The 20,030-nt window shown below is 26.1% G+C and overlaps 1 protein-coding gene across 3 annotated transcripts in view; it reads right to left on the reverse strand.

The window, feature by feature from the left end:
- Nucleotides 1-18,052, reverse strand: part of LOC107455755 (uncharacterized) — a 37,745-nt gene extending 19,693 nt beyond the window's left edge. The window contains exons 1-16 of one of the 3 annotated variants that reach the window (XM_071181255.2): nt 17,762-18,052; nt 17,186-17,311; nt 16,344-16,411; nt 13,409-13,569; nt 11,086-11,134; nt 10,109-10,296; nt 8,053-8,242; nt 7,769-7,919; nt 6,940-7,078; nt 6,055-6,115; nt 4,378-4,487; nt 4,143-4,234; nt 3,600-3,739; nt 1,681-1,903; nt 615-660; nt 192-520 (exon numbers count right to left, since the gene is read on the reverse strand). In XM_071181255.2, coding sequence (XP_071037356.2) covers nt 192-520; nt 615-660; nt 1,681-1,903; nt 3,600-3,739; nt 4,143-4,234; nt 4,378-4,487; nt 6,055-6,115; nt 6,940-7,078; nt 7,769-7,919; nt 8,053-8,242; nt 10,109-10,296; nt 11,086-11,134; nt 13,409-13,569; nt 16,344-16,411; nt 17,186-17,311; nt 17,762-17,957 — 2,269 coding nt within the window. In that variant the 5' untranslated portion in view covers nt 17,958-18,052. The remainder of the gene's footprint in view (nt 1-191; nt 521-614; nt 661-1,680; nt 1,904-3,599; nt 3,740-4,142; nt 4,235-4,377; nt 4,488-6,054; nt 6,116-6,939; nt 7,079-7,768; nt 7,920-8,052; nt 8,243-10,108; nt 10,297-11,085; nt 11,135-13,408; nt 13,570-16,343; nt 16,412-17,185; nt 17,312-17,761) is intronic. The other 2 variants (XM_016073453.4, XM_016073445.4) reach the window with 2 other exon arrangements.
- Nucleotides 18,053-20,030: the final 1,978 nt, after the last annotated feature.

Here is a 20,030-nt window from a genome sequence, read left to right on the forward strand (position 1 = left end):
ATCAGAAAAACCTTTAGAAGAATAATTATTTTATTTTATTTTATTTGTAACAAAGCAGATAGCTGTAACTCATTTTATACAGTACCTTACAAAATTTGTAACACCAATTTTTAAATCTAATTATATATTTTTAAAAAATCTAGTATTTTTAAAGATTTATAAAAATAAGTTAAGTAATATAAAATACACACCTGGAGGTGGAAATTTTATCAAAGACTTTGACATGGTGCTATTTGAAACATTATTTGATACTTGACTTTGCTGAAAATGGATAGCAGCATTGCTGCTTTTTGAGATTTGATCACAATTGATTTTTTTATCCAACAATAACGGCTTAATATCATTTTCATCTTTTGGCAGCATAGGTTCATCACTCAGTGTACTACCTTTATTAAAAATGCAAGTTGTAAATAATATTCCAACACCATCAAAAATAATTTCGGTGTGAGTGTTATGAAGGTAAGCTAAATTTTCCCAAGACTTGAACCTTTCATTAATGTGAACATTTTTAACACTGCTGCTGTTAAAAAAAGGAAAAAAAGATTTAATAAACGGTTTAAGTATAAAAAATTGCTCACATAGATAAAATCACACAAAATTTAAGCCATATTTACCAATCCAATTGCATCAGAGAATGAGAAAGAAACCGATTACACCACACTAAAAAAAAATAGAATTTCTTACTTTTTATGCTCAAAACAAAACTTAATTTCATTTTAAACACAATTCAAATGAAGGACAATTGAGAAATCCTTTTTATGAATTACTCATGAAAAAAAATTTAAGAACATTACCAAGCCTAAAAAGAATTTCAATACTAATGTGTAATTTGATTTTGATAGATTTGAACTTTTGAGAACTAATGAAAATTCACTTATATATCAGTGAATTTCAATTCAAGTATATTCAATGAAAAAATATTCATAGCAAACATTATTTTTAAGAAAAATTACTCTGATTTTTGTAAATTTCAGTTCATTTTCTTATTTTTTCTCTCCTTGTAAAATTTCAAACAGTAAATATAATTTTGAATAAGAAGGAATTATTATATTTTCATAGAACAATAAGAAAAGTACTTTCAAAAAGTACAAAAACTAGATTACAGAAACATGGTAAAGATATCCTTAAATGAAAGATAATGTAAAATAAAAATAATAAAAAAACATATTAAAATGTAAAATAATTTAAACTGCAGAACTTAACAAAATGAACTGTAAAACTCAAATTAGCTTTATAATATTAAGACTTAACCATCTAGTTTTGTTCATTCCTATAATTTAAAGTCTGTACTTTATGCACATTAAAAAAATATATAAAATATACATAAACGTATTAACTGTTATAAATCGCTATTTTGTTAAATCATTTTTAAACGTGAAATTTATAACTTTTATAAAAAAAAATAAACACTAAATTTCAATTCTTTTTAAACATGCTGTTTTAAACACTTTACACACATAATTAAGCCTATTTAAATTATTGCAATACTTTTTGTAATGCGTAATGAGTCACAAAGCAAAATCACAGAATAAACAATGTTTGGTGTGTTAAAACAACTAGATATATAATTGAAATTTTAAATTACTTTTAAAATTAAAAAGTAAATAAAAAAGATAATCTTTGTAAATCAAATATGATAATTATTAATGCTCTTAATGCATTTTAAATAAAATGTCAAACCTTTGTTAAGAATGAAAACTTCTCTTTGACTAATGTAACTTTGATTTTGTACTAATACGTAATCATCAGAGAGTTTCTTTTTTACAAAGTACTCTAACTCATCTTCTTCCTTTCTTTTAATGTATTCAATACACATTTCTTCTTTGATCCTTGCGGCACAATCAGAGAATAATACCGAAAGTGATGGAGGAGGATGGTTTAGCATATATTCCAAACTATAATTCTGAAATAAAAGTTATTAATTTAAATTATATAATTTTCCCGAAAATCAAAAACAAACATTTGCTCAGGATTGAATATTAGTTAGAAAAATTGAGTAAAATTCACAAAGCAAAACTCTAATAATTTGATAGACATAATATTGATGAAGATAGATTGAATAGAATACGAAAAATGGAAAAGGCATTTTTTTTTCGATTTCTATTTACACATTTTTAATAAAATTTTTTCCCTTGAAAAAAATACAAATTTATTTAGTAACAGTTAAATATAAATGTTAAAGATACTTGGTTAAATATTAAACGAAATAAATTGTATTAAAAAGTTTCTGTAATATATTTAAATTCACAAGCCTATTTGCTGTCTACTATTCTTGAGGTTAGTACACTGCCTAAGTAGCTATTCAGAATACATTTCAATCCTACTGTAGAGGCTAAATTTAGCAATAATGGATGCTTAAAAGATAACTGATAATTTGAAAAATTTATAAAAGAAAAATAAACGAAGACAGAAATGTACAGTGCACAAAAAAAATGGACCACTATGAATGACTTTTGATCTAATGATCGGATGTTCATGTTCTAAGAATTAATCTTAATGGTTCAAAGGGGGTGTCCTCAAATAAGCTAATTAAGTAATGTAGATGATATTTAAAGTTATGAAATAAGGCACAAAAACGTTTTTTACTCTGAATAAACATAACTATTTTCAATAGATTCAGATTTCTGACCCCCAATATGGTCCCCAAAGTTTCGTTAGGAGTTTCGTCCACAGTTGCAAAAAGAAAAACCTTATAGAAAAAAAAAATTTTCGTTATTTTATTTAACAATAGTATAAACTTCTCTACATCATTTTAAAGAATGACATTTTAAGTGGCAAAATACGAAATTTGAGAAAAACTTGTCAAATTGTTCCTGAAAAATCGAATTTTAAAAGCAGTATATTTATAGAAGAATAGGTCAAATTAGTGTTTTATAGATGTTAAATTTTGTCATTAAACTAAAAAACTGATATTTCACTAGGTTTTACTGATACAAATAACTAGATTTAACATTAAAAAAAATATGAATATAATCTTTGTTCCAAGAGCCGCAGCATGAGTTTAGGTACTGTGAACAGGGTAGAAGATACCAAGAGTTCCTCATCAAAGAATTGTGTGAAAAACATTTTACCTTTATTTTTTTTCATATAGTTACTTGCATTCTACTATTTTATAGCATATAGTTAATCAAACATTCCCACAACACTATAGTGAGTGATAATGGTCATGAAGATTAATGCACCATAATTTGCAGACGCCAACAGCATAATGTGGTAAGCATTGAGCACTGGTAGCCTTCACTTCCTAAATGAGCTGGCATCCAGAAATAAAGGCTAAGGCTTGAAGCTAGGTGAGCTTCCAGGCACAACCAGGGATAGAACCCTAGTTCTTCAAGATGGCAACTCAGTGCTTTAACCACTATACCATTGTGGCTAATTTAGCGAATTAACTAACTAAAACCCACTATTATACAATAATAAACTAATAACTATAAACAAACTATTAAATAATAATTTAATTATTGCAGAATTAAAATGGTAATCGTTTAATTAAATCAAATATAATAAATATTCTGTTTTAACAATATATTTACAAACACATTTACATTATTTATGTGTATTTACATTTTAAATAACTGAGTGAATGTAATATACTTTACCGATGAACAACAAATTTTTAAAAGTCTCATATTTTTGCCGCATTTTAGAATATCAGCAGCGTAAAGTTTTATTTCATTTGGCACAACTCTCATTGGATCTTCAGAATTTTCAGTATAAGCAAACTTCCAATATAGCTCATCTAGAAAACAAAATATAACTGCTAAGCTAAAAGTTTTTTAAATAAATAAATGAATCCCAAAAATCTATACATCTAAAAATTCTTGGGGGGGGGGGGGAGAAAGCAATTTTAGATTGCAGTCTAAATCCTTACCACCAAAAGAAATAATATAAGGTAAAAGAAAAAAAAATTCTTTCAGATTTAAAATATGCTAAAAGAAAGCACTAGAAGTAATTAAAAATTTATTCTTTATCTAAACATTTTAGGGTACTTAAAATATTTATCAAGTAAAAAAGCCATATTGCAACAATTTCCATAGTCGAATCACCATTAAATAAATAAACTCTATAACTAAATCTATAACTAAAATAATGATTTGATAACATATTCATTAACACCCAGTCCATGAAGTATCAATACACACCTTCCCTATCTAAATATTTAAAGTCTTCAAGAATTTGAAATTCGCCATATGGATCATAACAAATACCTTCATCCATCCATTTCTCAAGAAATCTGTAAATAAAAGTTTCATGATAACAATTAAAACTAATTTTTACTAAAAATTAATGGAACGGAAATAGCTTAATAAAAATATTTATAATAAATAACAAAATATTTATTATAAATTATATAAATAACTTAATTAAAATATTTACTTGAAATAAGGAGTATACACATATTTCAAAATGACTCCAATCATAACTACGTTTTCTTTCCTTCTAAATGACCACAGAGATTCCTTTAAATAGGAGAGCAAACCCAAGCCCTGGAATGGATAAACAATGTTACAACTACTTATTCGAAAAGAAAAAAATTTAACTGAAGTTATATTAAGTAATAAACAAATCTAGAGCTTTGTAAATTGATATTAAATAAATTAAACCTCACGATATACAAAGATCACTCAGAAAGGAATACCATTTGCGTGTTAAAAAAAGAATAGAAAGTGTTTCCATATGTATTTCTTCATGTCATAAAAGGATAATTATCATCTCACCATTTTGTGCACTTTCATTTGACAGAAAATTAGCAATCATTATTAAGCAAAGAAGATTCAGATATTGTTGGTTGCGATCAGCGTAAAATTAATGAAAGTATAACAGGATTTACCGGTGAATTGTTTATTTATCATTTATTTGATGGCATTTACCAGTATTATTTATTTATCATCCCTTCTTTATATTCCTCTTCAGCATTATTAAGTTTTCAATCTTGATTATCAACAAAAATTTAATTCTTGAAACTTAAAGTGCTGTTCCTTTATTAAACCATAAATAACTTACATTCACACAACTTACATTAAAAAGATTTTTATTAATTTTCATAATAAACTTTATATAACCCTGCGTTACACTTTATGCAACCTATGCTATTGAAATGATGAATACAAAATAGTTACTTAAAATTCTGTAACAATACTAAGAATTAACTTTTTACACTATTGCAAAATAATCTTTTATTGGCAAAAATATTTAACAAGTTTCTATCGAAAACAAAGATTAAATAAAAATTTGAAAATCAATCTTGAGGATGACGTTGCAATTGGTAACTGAACAAAATTATTAAGGTTAAATTTTATTCCAATATAATTAGGAATTAAACATATCAAACCAAATCAAAACTGTAAAAAAATATTAAAATTTTGAATGAATAATTTTTAATATTGACGTAACAATCTAACTAACATCAGTAAACAAAAATGAATTCAAAGCAATTGATGACTGTGAGGAGCAAATCAAGCAGAAGATGAGTCATTTCAGAAAAATATGTGCACTTAAACTACTTATCAATATAATCGCATACAAATTGAGGCATTTGTAATAGCTTGACACAGATTGGCCTGCGTCATAGAATTAAGCCACCAGCTACCTGTACCACTCTGAGCATTTACCAAGATCTCATCATTACTTGCAAATAGTTACTTGGAAAGCTGGAGTTTTTTAAATTGAAAAAACAAATGAATTTGGGTTAATCTAAGTTTGGTCTAAAAGGAGAAGATAGAATTGTTCCCTAAGTTCCACAAGGTTTAACATTTCTCTCATTCAAACATTAAATATCAACTCTTATTTTATAGCTGATGTACCAATCATTTGAGTTAAACATGATTACCAACAAACAATGACTTAAAATATTAATGTAAATTTAATCAAACAAAATGGTTAAGTTAATTTGTTGAGTTGAAGAAGACAATTACGTCGTATGTGCAATCTTTGTGCTATGAGACACACAGAAGACAGATGCAAATGGTAGTTTTCTTCGAGAACACCTAAATAAATAATTGATAAATACAACATATTAATTAGACTAAGATTATTCACATATCCAAACTTTACCTTAGGTAGTTCGCCAGGATTATTATTCTCAATTTCTATTTTGCAGACAGAACCTAAGATGCTAAAATGAAATTTAAACACATTAAAAATCATTCATTTTGAAACATTTGCTTATTTAACTAAACTAATTTTGATGCTATTTTTTTCAATTTATAATAGGTGAAGAAATTAAACACATTTTCTATATGAATACACATAGAATTTTTTTTTTTTAAAAAAAAAGACAAAGTATGCTTGAAAATGTTTTATGATAAAAAATAAATGTTTAAATTTTTTATTTCAAATTCCGGTTAGAGAATTGAATATTCATTAATTGCCTAAATTATAACCCCAGAGAATTTATGTCTGAAATTTTAAGACTGTAAGTATAAATTAAGTTGATATTTTTTAATATAGTTATTTTTTGAATATAGAGTAACATTTCTGTACTTTCATAAGAATTCTCAGAGAAAAAAATACTTTTTGGAGTTAGTTAATTATTGATTATTTAAACAGAAAGAGTGATAACTTGAAGTAAGAAAACTAATAATTTATTACAAACTTGTATACCAATTCTTTAAAACACAAACATGTACTTGTATATATCTAATTCCCATACCTAAATATCTCTATAGATATAATTCAAGCAGAAATATCCTAATACGAATAGTTAAAAAAAAACTATCAGAACACTTCGCTCCTACTCCCTTTTATAGAAAACCACAATATGTTATGTTATATCTTAATATATTCTGATTTATGACACAAAGACTTAACCATAACTACTGCAATAGTTACCAAGAATATATTCATAGCTAATATAATAGTCCATATCTTGAAATGACAGTTTGAAGTTAAAAAGAAATTCCGATTAAAAATGTACTAAAAATATTAAATTTGATTTACTTCAAAGACTGAGCAGCTTCTAAAACATCTGTTCTTAAAAACTGCAAACTAGGCTTTTTTACCTTCACACCCATTATGTATTCTGTATATAGGTTTAGTACTTGCTGAATACCTAACTTCAAACCTCTTAAAACCAAGCCTAGAAAACAAAGGTGATGAAATTAAAAGCATTAATTAATGTATGACTTTTGCGAGAAGAAAACTGAAATTATATAATGAAAGAGAGACATACTTAACTAATCTATAATAAATGGTACAAACTATAACTTTCAGAAGAAACTCAAGAGATTAGTTTTAAAAACAACAAAACGAAATCATATAATATATAAGTAAATCTCATATAAAAGTACAATATTTTAAAATTTAATTATCATAAAATAACTAGTTATTAAAATACAACAATAACATTTATCAACAATAAGAGAAATTGTTCATTAGAAAATTTTAATTGTAGTTATAAATTTATTTTGAAAAAAGAATGATTAAAACAAATTGTAACTCAAATATATTAAAAATTAATTGTGCATTTTTTAATATTGAGTTGCTTAAATAGTAATTGCCTATGCTTATAGTAATGACACTAGTAATTGATTAAGCTTAAATAATAATGATCAGACTAGTCATCACATCATTATTTATAAAGAAAACCTTTACAATATGTAATTTTTGGATAGTCTTAATGATTTTTACTTAAATTAAAAGCAACAATTATAAAAATAGCAAAAATTAATTTTTCCTAGGGTTAAGATTTTAAAAAAAAAATTTATTAGGCATTTTTTTCTTTCTTTTTTACAAAAAAATAAAAAATGCCAAAAACCCTAAAAATTACCATCTTCATAGTAAGATAGCTCCTTTGAAAATAACTGCAGCTTATGAAACATATTCCCTGCATCAACAAACGTTTCAAGAAATCTTAAAGAACTTTCATGGGATAACTTATCCATATGAATATGAGAGTTGACAAGGAACATTCTTTTGTTCTGCAAAATAAAGAATTTAAAAAAAAGGCTCTATATTTATTTCAAAAGTCAATATTCAAAACATACATAGAAAAATAATAAAATAAAACGATGGCAAATATTTGTATTTGAAAAATTCTCGTAAAACACTTACATTGTCATATACAAAAGTATCTGATGGAATTCCAATGAGCAAATCAAGAACATCGTGCTTCAAAGCATCTTCTGATAAAGAAGATGTATCATATATGCAACAAAACAATGGAGAATCTTCATCAGTCACATTCAATAGAGCTTCTCTCGAATTTAATTCTGATGTATATAAATGACAAGGGATAAACTGCCTGAATTTAAAAGAATAGAGTTGTTAACTCAATACTTAATATAACTTAAACAACATTTATAAAATAAAATTATAACACAGATACAAAACAAATTCATAATACATAATTCTGTTGTGTGGCACTCAAATCAAGCAATAATTCAGAATCTTTTATGGTAATAAAAAATTTTTGGGACCAATTATACAACAAATAATTCACTTTTAATGATGGATATTTTAGACATTTATTTAGACTTTTATTTTAGACTAAAATTTCTATTACCTTTAAATTTAGCCTATTATTTGGTGTAGCTTAAGTTATTTCAGTTTTGGGGGCAATTCATGGCAAACTTCAAAAATGTCTGATCTAATTAAGAAACACTATCTACACATGAAATATAAATTTTTAAACTTCACTGAAAAACTTAAATGAAATGTAAATTTTTTAAAAATAGAATACAAAAACATGTTTATTTCTCTAATCATTTTAAATTAGTTATATTTTTTTAATGTAATTAAACTAGACAGTCAGCATTTTACCTTACCAATTTTTATTTGACACGTCTTACAAGTAATTAAGAAAAACATAAAAACTTTTTTTTTAAAAAATCAATTTAGGTTTATTTTTTAAAATAAAAACAAACTTTAAATTCTAAAACAAAATTGAAAGGGAAAAAAAAATACTGGTACTAACATTAAATTGCTTAGTTAGAATTAACAAATTAGCAAGAAATTATTTTCCTGGATCAAAATACATCGAATACAGATTTACTTCTAAAGTATTGTGCATACACTCTCTTGTTTCAATCTTTATTAGTCAACAAATAAAAAAAAAATTTTTAAAAAATCCTTTTTAGTATGCTTTATCTTAATTTTTCTATGTTCGACCAAGTATCTAAAGAGCAGCAACCAAGTCATCTTTTTTTTAAATTATTTTTAGTTTTTAACTAAAATTGTTTTGAAAATAACAAAATCTGATAGTTGGCAGAACATAACCATTCACCAATGCATGCAATATTCATATGAATAAATTATGTAAGAAAAGTAAAAAATAAAACCCTAAAAACCTCCTATTTTCTGAAATATACACATGAAATTAAATTATAAAATGAATAATGTTATAGAGCAAAGAACCATACAGAGCAAATAGAGAATATAGAGCAAAGTACCATAAAAAGAGCAAAAAAAGTCACAGAAACAAGTATTTCTGCTCTTTTCCCCTTGTTTTAACTTTGTTCTTACACAACTTAAAGTCAACCCTTCTTTGTTTGAATAATTATAAAATGTTTAGCATTAATAAAGATTTATTAAAATCATTAAAGATAGTAGAAAATGTAAATTTTTTACTGCAGTTATACAGTTTAAATGTAAACACAAAAAAGAATGATCTTTACTGATTATAGTTAATATAAAATCACACTTATGTTTTTTAAATATGCCAGTTGAAATAAAACTTAAAACATAAACTTTTTACAGCAATTGTCTGGAATGTTAAACAGAATCAATTTGTTTCAAGCACTGCAAAATTTTATGAATCGTTCAATATTATATTTCTAAACATTTTCCTTTTAAACTGTTTTTCTTCATTTAAAACAATATATTATATTTTAGATAAAAAAAATTCTGGCTAAATGAACATACGTGATGAATTAAAAGTTATAAACACTTGAAAAAAAATACAATATCATTTTTCACAATTAAAAAAAAATACAAAATCTTTTTCATACTTTCTTAGCTAATTTTAATGTTAACTTAAAAATTTTAAATAGAGTAATTAGGTGTATTTACAACATAAAAAGACTGGCAAAAAATACTAGAAATTCAATAGTTATAACAAGCTGAAAGCAGTAAAAATAGTCCAGAAAACAAAATTAAAATATTTCAATACTTCATTTTTCCTTCCCAAGAGTCTCTAAACAGTCTTTGATGAAGGTCATTATCAGATGATTGAGAATTGGCAAACATTAACCAATTTGTAAAGTTATAAGTTGGTTGAACACCATCAAGCTCATGAGATTCATTACTAAAAGTACTTCGAGAATCGCCAACCAAATCGCAGCTTGATTTAGAACATCCCTGGAAAAAATTTATTAAATAAATTTTTGCAGTAAGTTAATTGAGTTATAATCATTCAAGAGACAGTTAAATTTTACATTTTAAATGTAAATTCAGTTCATTTGACACTTATTTTAAATAAGTTATGATAATTATAAAATTTAACAATTAATGATAACAAATGTTACCCTGATAACTTATTTAAAAATGCATGGTTGTAAAGTAAAATAAACTTAAAAACTCTGGTTGAAAATTTTATAATAAAGACAATAAATCAATGAATGATATATTAAAAGCAAAATATATTTTTTAAAAATTAAAGTTCATTAAATTTAGATGGTAAACTTAAATGGATTTTTTTTCTTCTTTTGTAAGGTTCTGTCTAATTAAATGTGAAGGACAAAACCCACTGCAGCAGAGAAACTAAGTAGTAAAAATATTTAGTTTATTAGTTTATTAAGTTACTAAGTTATATTAGAGTTAGTAAAAATATTTAGCAGGTTAAAACTAACAAATATTAAACTTAAAGTCTTAACATCAATAAAAAAAATTATATAATGACTGTTATGCTTGTTTGAACCAACATAACAAATATGCTAAGCTTACATAAGCTGATATTTATACATAATTTTTACTTTTAAACAGCAATAAATAATATAAACAATCAATAACTATATAAGAAAAAAAATTTCAAAAGTTTTAGTACATGTATGTTAAGTTTAATAAATACATTAAACCTTGACTAAGTGTATAACTGTTAGTCCAATTAAAAAACTGTTTTATAATTAATAAACATACACATTGACTTACATCATTGCTCTTGAAATCCAAAGAGGGTGACCCATTTCGTAAAGTTGACCTGAACAGAAAATAAATATTGCTACACTGATCAACATTCAATTGAAGTTTAAGCTAATTTAACCAATATCTTTCTCACAATAAAATTTATAAGTACTTTTTATTGCACAAAATATATGGAGTATACAATATATATATATATATATATATATATATATATATATATATATATATATATATATATATATATATAAAATAAGTACTTAGTTTGTTATAAAATTACATAATGTCATTTTTAAGTTTGAGTATTCAATTTGATAAGTTTTTATTTCTCATTTTATAATTGAATCAATGTGGCTGGGTGGCGCAGTTGGTTTGTCGTCGGCCTTCTGAGCCTTTCAGGATGCAGAAAATCCTTAGCGGCCATGACGTATGATTATGCGGCATGTAAAAGATCCCTGGAATGCCTTATTGGCTCTTGGCATTTCCGGCAAAATTAAGTTCCTAGTGCACTTTAGCATCCAAATAGAGCTGCCATCTAGTGTGGCAGAAACTAGACGTCCAAATTAACATGACCGACCAACGGTATCTCACCCATTGTGGTGGTCCTGAAAGAGTGGATACCACCTCTGGAGAACTCACTAGGTCTGCTCATCGACAAGACCGATTGTGCAGCTCATTGGAAATATAAAAAAAATTTAATCAAAGAATCTGAAAACAGTTCATATGTATAGGAAATTTACTCGTTCGAGACAAAACAACTCAATTATAAGTTATTTAGGGAAGATAGATGGATCATAGAAAAAATTTATAACTATACATGATATTATGATATATAAAGAACCATATGTTCTGAACTTTTTTCCAAATTAAATTATAATGATAGCCATAAAAATGTATTTAAATTTAAGAACATTTTTCATTTTCGGTGTGATAAAAATAGAATTTTTATCTTCTCAAATCCACTTGAGAAATGCAATTTTTAACATTTTTATTTGATATATATTAGTACATTTGCTAAATAAAAGTGATAAAAATGTTAACATGAAACCCAGGGCTCGAAAAAACTCAGAAATTTTATCCGTCCCTGAGGACGGCTTGTCCAACAATGTACCCATCCTCTTTTGAAACTAACCCGTAGCTTCTAAATAAATATAAATACAATTTTCTCTTATTTATTACAAACAAACATTTATATAAATTGCACAATGAATTAGTAATTACTAGGATTACATTATACAGTAATAAAAGAAATACTAGGTTACAAATAGTAACCTAGTATTTCTTTTAAGAAATAATTTATTTCTTTTATGAAATAATTTATATGACAAAAGGTCAAGCTATCTGGAATGTCAATTTATCTGAGGGTACTGCGTTTTTTAAATGAATCAAATATGACGTTTGCCAGTTCCACAATCAAGCCAATGATTTACAGAGGTTTCTGCACAGAAATCTGAAAAGGGCTTTCCATTCAGGTAGATGTTCATAATTGCGTTTAACGCTTCTTGTTTAAGACCAGTACGTAATGTGTTTTTCTGTAAGTTCATCATTAGAATTTCGACAGATTTAACGTGCATCAGTCACCATTTACTACACGGAGAGTCTTCGGCCGGCAGGGTCCTAAACCATTTAACCTAAACCTTGGACATGCACCCATTGCCCTACCAACCAGGCTATCCTGCCCTACTTATGCCACTTGTCAATACCAGCAAGCCTGCATGAAGTCAAGAGGATTTTTAAGGCAGAGGGTACATTTCTTGATTTTTTGGTGGCGTCATCTATGGCCAAGAATACGATTTTAGTCACAACTCGTATTACAGGAAAGACTCAATCATACTACACCCGCAGATTGTAATTTTGACCTGATCTAAAACACGATCAATCCCTAATTCAGTATCCCCAGAGGTGATGATTTGTTATAGAAATTTGATGGACTTTGTGACCCCTACAGATTTAAGGAGCACCAGTCACCATTTAATACACAGGGGTTCTTCAGACGGCGAGATTTGAACTCACGAACATGACTCAAATGACCTACCGGCCAGGCTATCCTGGCCTACATTTATAATTTAAACATGTTTTTATACATTTACAAAAAAAAACTGCAGAATGGGATATTAATATATAAAATGTGTCAATGCAAAGGATATTTAAAGAAGCTCGACATAATAGTTTAAAGTATTTTAATTAAAAACAATAAACAAATTTAAAGCATATTAAAATAATAATGAAACATTAAAAAACTATCTATTAAATTAATCAAAAGAAATTCCAAAATAAAACTATAATTTGTACAACAGAATTCTACAGAGAAAAAAGATTACTTCATACTAACTTCAGTCGAGACAGATCTTCTTCAAATTGAATTTTACACTGGTCAAATTGTGAAGACAGTATAAGGCAATCTAAATCTGGAGTAGTTTTTGAGGAGGTAAAATATAAATTTGCTGAATAATATGATTGAAGATCTCCCATAGACATTGTAGGACGTAATTTCTAAAAAGAATTTAAACCAAAAAATTTCAAATCGTTAGTAATATATAGACTCCCCTACAATAATTGAAGAGATGCTTTCAGTATTTGACATTTTTTAAATTTCTCATGAAATACTTTGATTATTTCATTACTTCAAAAGTGATTACTTCCTGCAATTTCTCATAACTTATCAAAGTTTAAAGCTTTCAGAAGTTTAAGGAAGTGATAATAAATCAAAAACAAAAAAGTTTTTTAAACACCCTACATCAGAAAATACAGCAATAAACTTGTATCGATTACTTTGGTTATTAATCGTAAAAACTTTGCAAACCTAGCTTGAGTATCTTTAAAATTCCATGCAATTTTCTAAATAGTTTGTGTAAATTAAAAAAATTTTTTTAAAAAACTGAACAGTAAGAGGTTTTCCCCAAAATTTATTTTGTATCATAAAGCAAAATTTAATATCAAATGTCAATACCTTATAATAATCGTCATTACACAAAAATGTGATAGTATAAGGAAAAAAAAACTATAAAAAAAAACATATTTTTTTGGTAGATGATCCCCCTATAATACAGATGTCATTTTTAATAAATCTTGTTCAATTGTAAAACAAAAAAATAACAGTTATGAAAAATCCTAAAAAAAAGTACAAAAACTACTTCAAAAAGAGACTGAAATTAAAAACTTTTAAATTTTCAAGATATTCAAATCACAGTTTTTTTAATAGTTTTTAAATATGCTTTATTACAAAATTATGAAGGAAAAAAAATTTGATGTTTTCTTGCTCACAGAGTTTAAAAGAACTACTTTTAAGTACTAATATCTTGGGTAATTTAATAAACAAAAAAATAACGTTTTATAAAAATATTCGTACTTCGACAAATAATTAGGCTAGACTAATAAAATTTTAGGCAACTATTGCATTTAATAAACTAAAAAAGTTATAGAAACTAAAAAACTTAACTAAAAAAGTTATAGGTTTCTTGCTACATTTTCTGACCTAGGGTGTTTAAAAATACTTTTTTTTTCATTTGGAATTTATTTCTGGTTTTTTAAACCTTTGAAAGCTTTAAACTTTATAGATAAGTATGAGAAGTTATATGACCTAAACACCTCTAAAGTTATAAAATAATCCGATAAGCATTTATCGAGAAATTTAAAAAAACTTCAAAAACTGAAAGTGTCTCTTCAATTATTGTAGGGTAAAGTATACATATATACATATATATATACATAGTAGGCTCTTGGCTATACAGTTTAATATAGCAGAAGGGTAGAAGAAAAACAAACAAAAAAATGCATAGGATGGAGTTCTAATTTTCCCCTCCTTTCTCATATAATTAAAAACACATTAAAGATACATGATTAATGCAAAAAAATACTTACTGTTTATTAGTAATCTATACATAAATGTGAAAAATTATGGGAAGAAAGAGTTAAAATGTACTCGTTTTAGTAAGAGACTAAATTCTTGAGGACTGCTTTTTCTTTTTAGTCCCTTAACGCTTTATTTTCCCATCAGTCACTTCCCACAAAAAATTTCACAAATGGCTGGTTCCTTTTTTTTTTTTTTCTAGGCTGGATAGTTGTGAGCCTTATGTTCAAAAACGTATATATATATAAATATAAAAACAGGTCAATGAAAATGTTCAGAATAATGATATAAATATAACAAAATCAAAAATGGTTCCAATTCCAACTATTAATACCCAAAGGATATAATTAACATTTAGATAAGTGCCTATTCCTATAACAAGACCAAATTAAAATAAGAGCAATCAAATAAACATCAACATGAAAGTCACAACTTGGAAAATGCTAGAACTGCAACGATAAATTAATTCTGAGAATTGCTATTATAGTGGCACCATTTATGTGAAGAAGAAGAAAAAAAGAAGGAACACAAAGGAAGATGAACAGAAATATTTTTAGAGTTTGAGAAATAAAAACTTAAAAAACAAGAAAAATTTTGATAAACACTTTAAATTTAATTTTAAAAAAAATTAAAAAAAAAAAAAAAACAGTTATCATCAAACAGTAGTTTATGAGCTAAAATCCTCATTCATTCATTCTCAAAAATATTATTAGTCAAAACAATCTAACATGCAAAGGGGAAAAAAAGAGAGAAAAAAGAGATACAAGACTTTGCAACTCTTCAGTACATACAAGGGTTTTTACATACCGACAGAATGCTTCGTTCAAAGATTTACAAAATAATCTTCATTTTAGTTTTTATACCAATATTAATTCATCACTGGCATATTTTAGTTATTAAATTTAAAAAAATTACGAGAGATATTTTTCATAAGTATTTATGAATCACTACATAATTTTTTTTTTTTTTAAATATAATACTTAAATGGCATTTCATAAATTGCAAAAGATGGAAGAAATTAAAAATTTTAAATGAAGTGCATGCTTAAAAATTAAAGTTAAGGTGTGTTATATATGTTACGTAAGCAGTATATGTCAAGTATAACTGGAAGGACCTAAAATATGTGATTTATAAGATAAAAATTGATAACTGTAACCATTATTTGTAACAAGAACCTATACATTTTAAAGGATAAGAACAAGAATAAGTATTTTTGAATGTCTACAAAACTTGAAATTTTCTGTTATGTCATAACAAAATAAAAAATCACAATAAAAAATGACAAATTATTATTTATAAATAAGTATAGCTTTTGTTTCATTCTCAAAATAAAAATCCTAACATCTAAAGTGATAGCTGTTTTATTTTCTAAATATTAACTATAAAATTTGAAAATAAAATTTGAAGTTAAACATACTGTTACAGTTGATGCCATGGTATTCTTGTCACTAATGGAATTCACATAAAGTGATTCATATAATTCATCTATAAAAAAAAAAATTAAAAACCTTGAAGTACATAATTAAAAAAATTGCTAAAAACAATATAAGTATAAAAGTTTTGGTAATTAAGATAATTAAGGTAAATTAATAAACTCACAGTGAAACATAATTGGTTAAGGCTGAGTTGCAGTTAAATGTTTATAATGATTTTTAATGTTTATAATGATCTAACTATAAAGAAATTTATGAAAATTCTTGTCATGTTAGTTTTAAAGATAACAAGATAAAGCTAATTTACAATAACTGTTCACTTGAATGACTTCAACTTCAATATGGTAAAATCACAAGTAATTGAACTATTCAATTTTATTACACAATATATATATATACATCGTATTGTAAAATTAACAATAATAAAAATCTAGAAATATTTAATTTTCATTCAATAAGTAATGAATTTATAAAATAATTTATAAATTAAATACTGATTAAGAAACTATTTAAGCTACCACATAATAATTTTAGTATAATACAAGAAACAAATTCTTCAAATTTCCACATTTTTTCCACAAATTATTTTTTTAACTAAAATCATTATTTAGTGAATGTACATTTAATAAAAAATTTTAAAAAGATCTATTTGTAAAACATTAGATCCTTGGTCACCATATAACCATATTCATTAAATAAATGATAAGCTATTTATATATTATTTTCCAGTTATATCAAGATTTATATTTGATTTTATAGGATTTTTTTTTTGTATTCACTTCATCGTGGGAGGTATAACCTATCTATTAGATCATGAAGAACTTACCATCAGAGACATTCTTCCAAATCATGTTCCCAGAATTCACAGCGCACTCCATTAAATCTTGTTGTAAATAAATATCTAACAAATCTTTGACTTTACGACTAGTAATGCTGTCAGAAATAGTTTTATCTAAAATTAAAAACTAAGGGAATGAATAAAGTTCAAAGAAGTTCATAAGACTTTTGAATCACACAACATAAATTTATGAATGATTGGATACAAGTACAAATAATAGAAACATAAACTTATATCATTTTGCAAACAATTTACTTTGCAATAATTTATTACATAAATTGTCTCATATTAATATTTTGACCAACAAATAGGCAAATAAATCACAGGCAAATTTGGGATATAGGCTAATTTAGGAGATAATAGGTAAATATGTGAGAAGATCTCAGAATTCACCCTGATATAAAGTACACAACGTCAAAAAATACTTAACATTTAACTTTTCTTTGTACTAGTGAAATCAACATATTTTTTTAAATAATTCTAACTAAAAATATCTTTAATAAGTACAAGTTTAAAAATGAAAATTTCAATCACAAAAAAATTTGAATATTTCGAACAGAATACCTGCAGTTTCATTTGTAAGAGCATTAAGAGCAATCAATTTAATTCCTTGAGAAATACTGAAACTTCTTTTAATCACTTCAAAAAATACTTTACTTTTTTCCACACTAGTAACATTAACATAATCTTTAAGTATTGAAATAAATTTTAAAATGAGATTATGTAGTATTCTTGAATATTCAGGACTGTGTGTATCCATTTTATAAAATAAATTTAACTCCGATTGTTTAAATTAAGATTTGACGACCGCTTAAAATTTTTATTTATTTATGCGTCTTAGACTAACTGTTTCTGTCCCACTAGAGGATAGTCTGTTTTTAAATATTCTACTGAAAGGAGTGTTAACGCCATCTAGTGACTCTTTAGACAGTAAACATCATTCGTTTTTATTGGGAGAAAAATGAAAATTTCTATTTAAATATATTTTATTTAAAAGAAATGACAAAAATAGGTACTGAACTAAAAATATTTTCTATTTTATTAAATTAAAAGAAATTATTTTATGTTCATATGACTAAAAGGCAAAATGGAAATGCAAAAAAAAAAATGCAAATTGCATTTGTTTTAAAAGCACATTTTGATTACAAAACTCCAGTAACTGGGACGATTTTTTTTTTCATTGGCTGAGTAGTTAGGAGTTTGAAGAATTTTAGGTATTTTAGGCTTGCAGAATTTTAACCATCTTAAACATTCGATTTCCTTAAAATTTTACATTAAAAAAACGAGTGCATTTTGTCAAGCATAACTGAAAAGTTTAAAAAAGATTAAAAGTTTTTTATTTAGTTTTTACACTCTTAAAAATAAATGCGAAATAATAAATTACAGAGTTCGTATATGAACGACATTACAAACGGCAAGTTCGTCATACGTCTTTCAGCAGATCAAGTCCTATGGCTGTCTATGAAACGTCCGAGTCTGGAAAAGTTTTGGATGGTGGATGTCTCATGGACAGATGTTGAACTTCTGGATCCTTCCGGGATGCCTTGTAGACGTCCACATGGACCTGCGAGGATGTTTGCAATGACGTGTAGTGGACATTCACTGGATACACATAGGACTTGCATGACACAACTGAATAGAGATAATACTCAACTTTTAAGTCAGTAGTTTAACCTTAATTTTTGAACTAATAAATAAATGAAGCCTTAGTAAACCTTAAAAAAAACTGTAGGATCCGGCATTACAACAAAGAGCCTTATCAATAAACACATTTTTGGCCAGCAAACACATTTCTGAGATTTCCAATCTCTTCACCTGACTTTAGTTATTGTGATAGTTATCTCATACCGAGATTGTAAATTCGCATCAGGAAACTTTATTTTGAGACAGTGGATGCTAATCCAGTATTCGAATTTCAGCACTGTTGTGAGGAAAGGAAGAACAGTCAACTACGTTAAGTGTCTTCCGTCTTCCCAGGAAAATTATTTTGTGGGAAACAGTATGGAATAGTAATTCCATTTGAATAAAAAATATTCAAAACCTCAGTCTCATATTTTAATACCTCATATATTTTGAACCTTTATCAAGATTGAAGTCAAAAAATATATATGTCGTAGGTTAATTGAAAAATCACCTCTTTAAAACCGCTGACATCACTTTGCAATACACCAGGCTAGTTAAAAAGCTCCCCAGTTTTTTTCTAATCTGCCTGATAGCTTTTACAAAAATGCACCCATACTTTTAGACGGATTAGAAACTATACCATCGATTGCTCAGTTTGCTTGATTTATTTCAAATCGTATTCAACGTACGTACAAGGTTCATTTGAATATGCCTGAACAAAATTAGACTGATTGAGCAAATTTTCTAAGTAGCTTAGTGATACTGTAATTTGTAGGGAAATATTCGCGTATGCGTGAAGTTCAAATAGCGTTAGAATTGAAGAAAACCACAACGCTTAGAAAAATATCTCTGAAAAGGTTATGCATAAAAATGTTTATACTTCAGCAATTTATAATTAGTGGCATAGGCATATTATATAAGAAGAAACACTAGAGCAAGAGACCCTCCTTGTAACTTAGTGTTAATACAACTAACGATATATTTTTATTACAAATTTTTTTATCCCAATGATGTTTGCTGCTTCCGGTATCTACGAATAGTTGATTTAAGCTTAAAAATAGTGAACAAATATTGGTATGATAGGAAAGTTGAATCTGTTTTGCAACTATTCAAATTTTGGTAATAAAATTAGTGGTTCAGTTACAGCAAATATCTTTAATGGAAACTTATAGTAAATCGTTTAAGTTATTTATTAAATATGTTATAAACC

The sequence above is a fragment of the Parasteatoda tepidariorum genome, chromosome 3, assembly GCF_982258835.1.
Source record: "Parasteatoda tepidariorum strain Cologne lab strain chromosome 3, Ptep-v5.0, whole genome shotgun sequence".
Taxonomy (NCBI): Eukaryota; Metazoa; Arthropoda; class Arachnida; order Araneae; family Theridiidae; genus Parasteatoda; species Parasteatoda tepidariorum.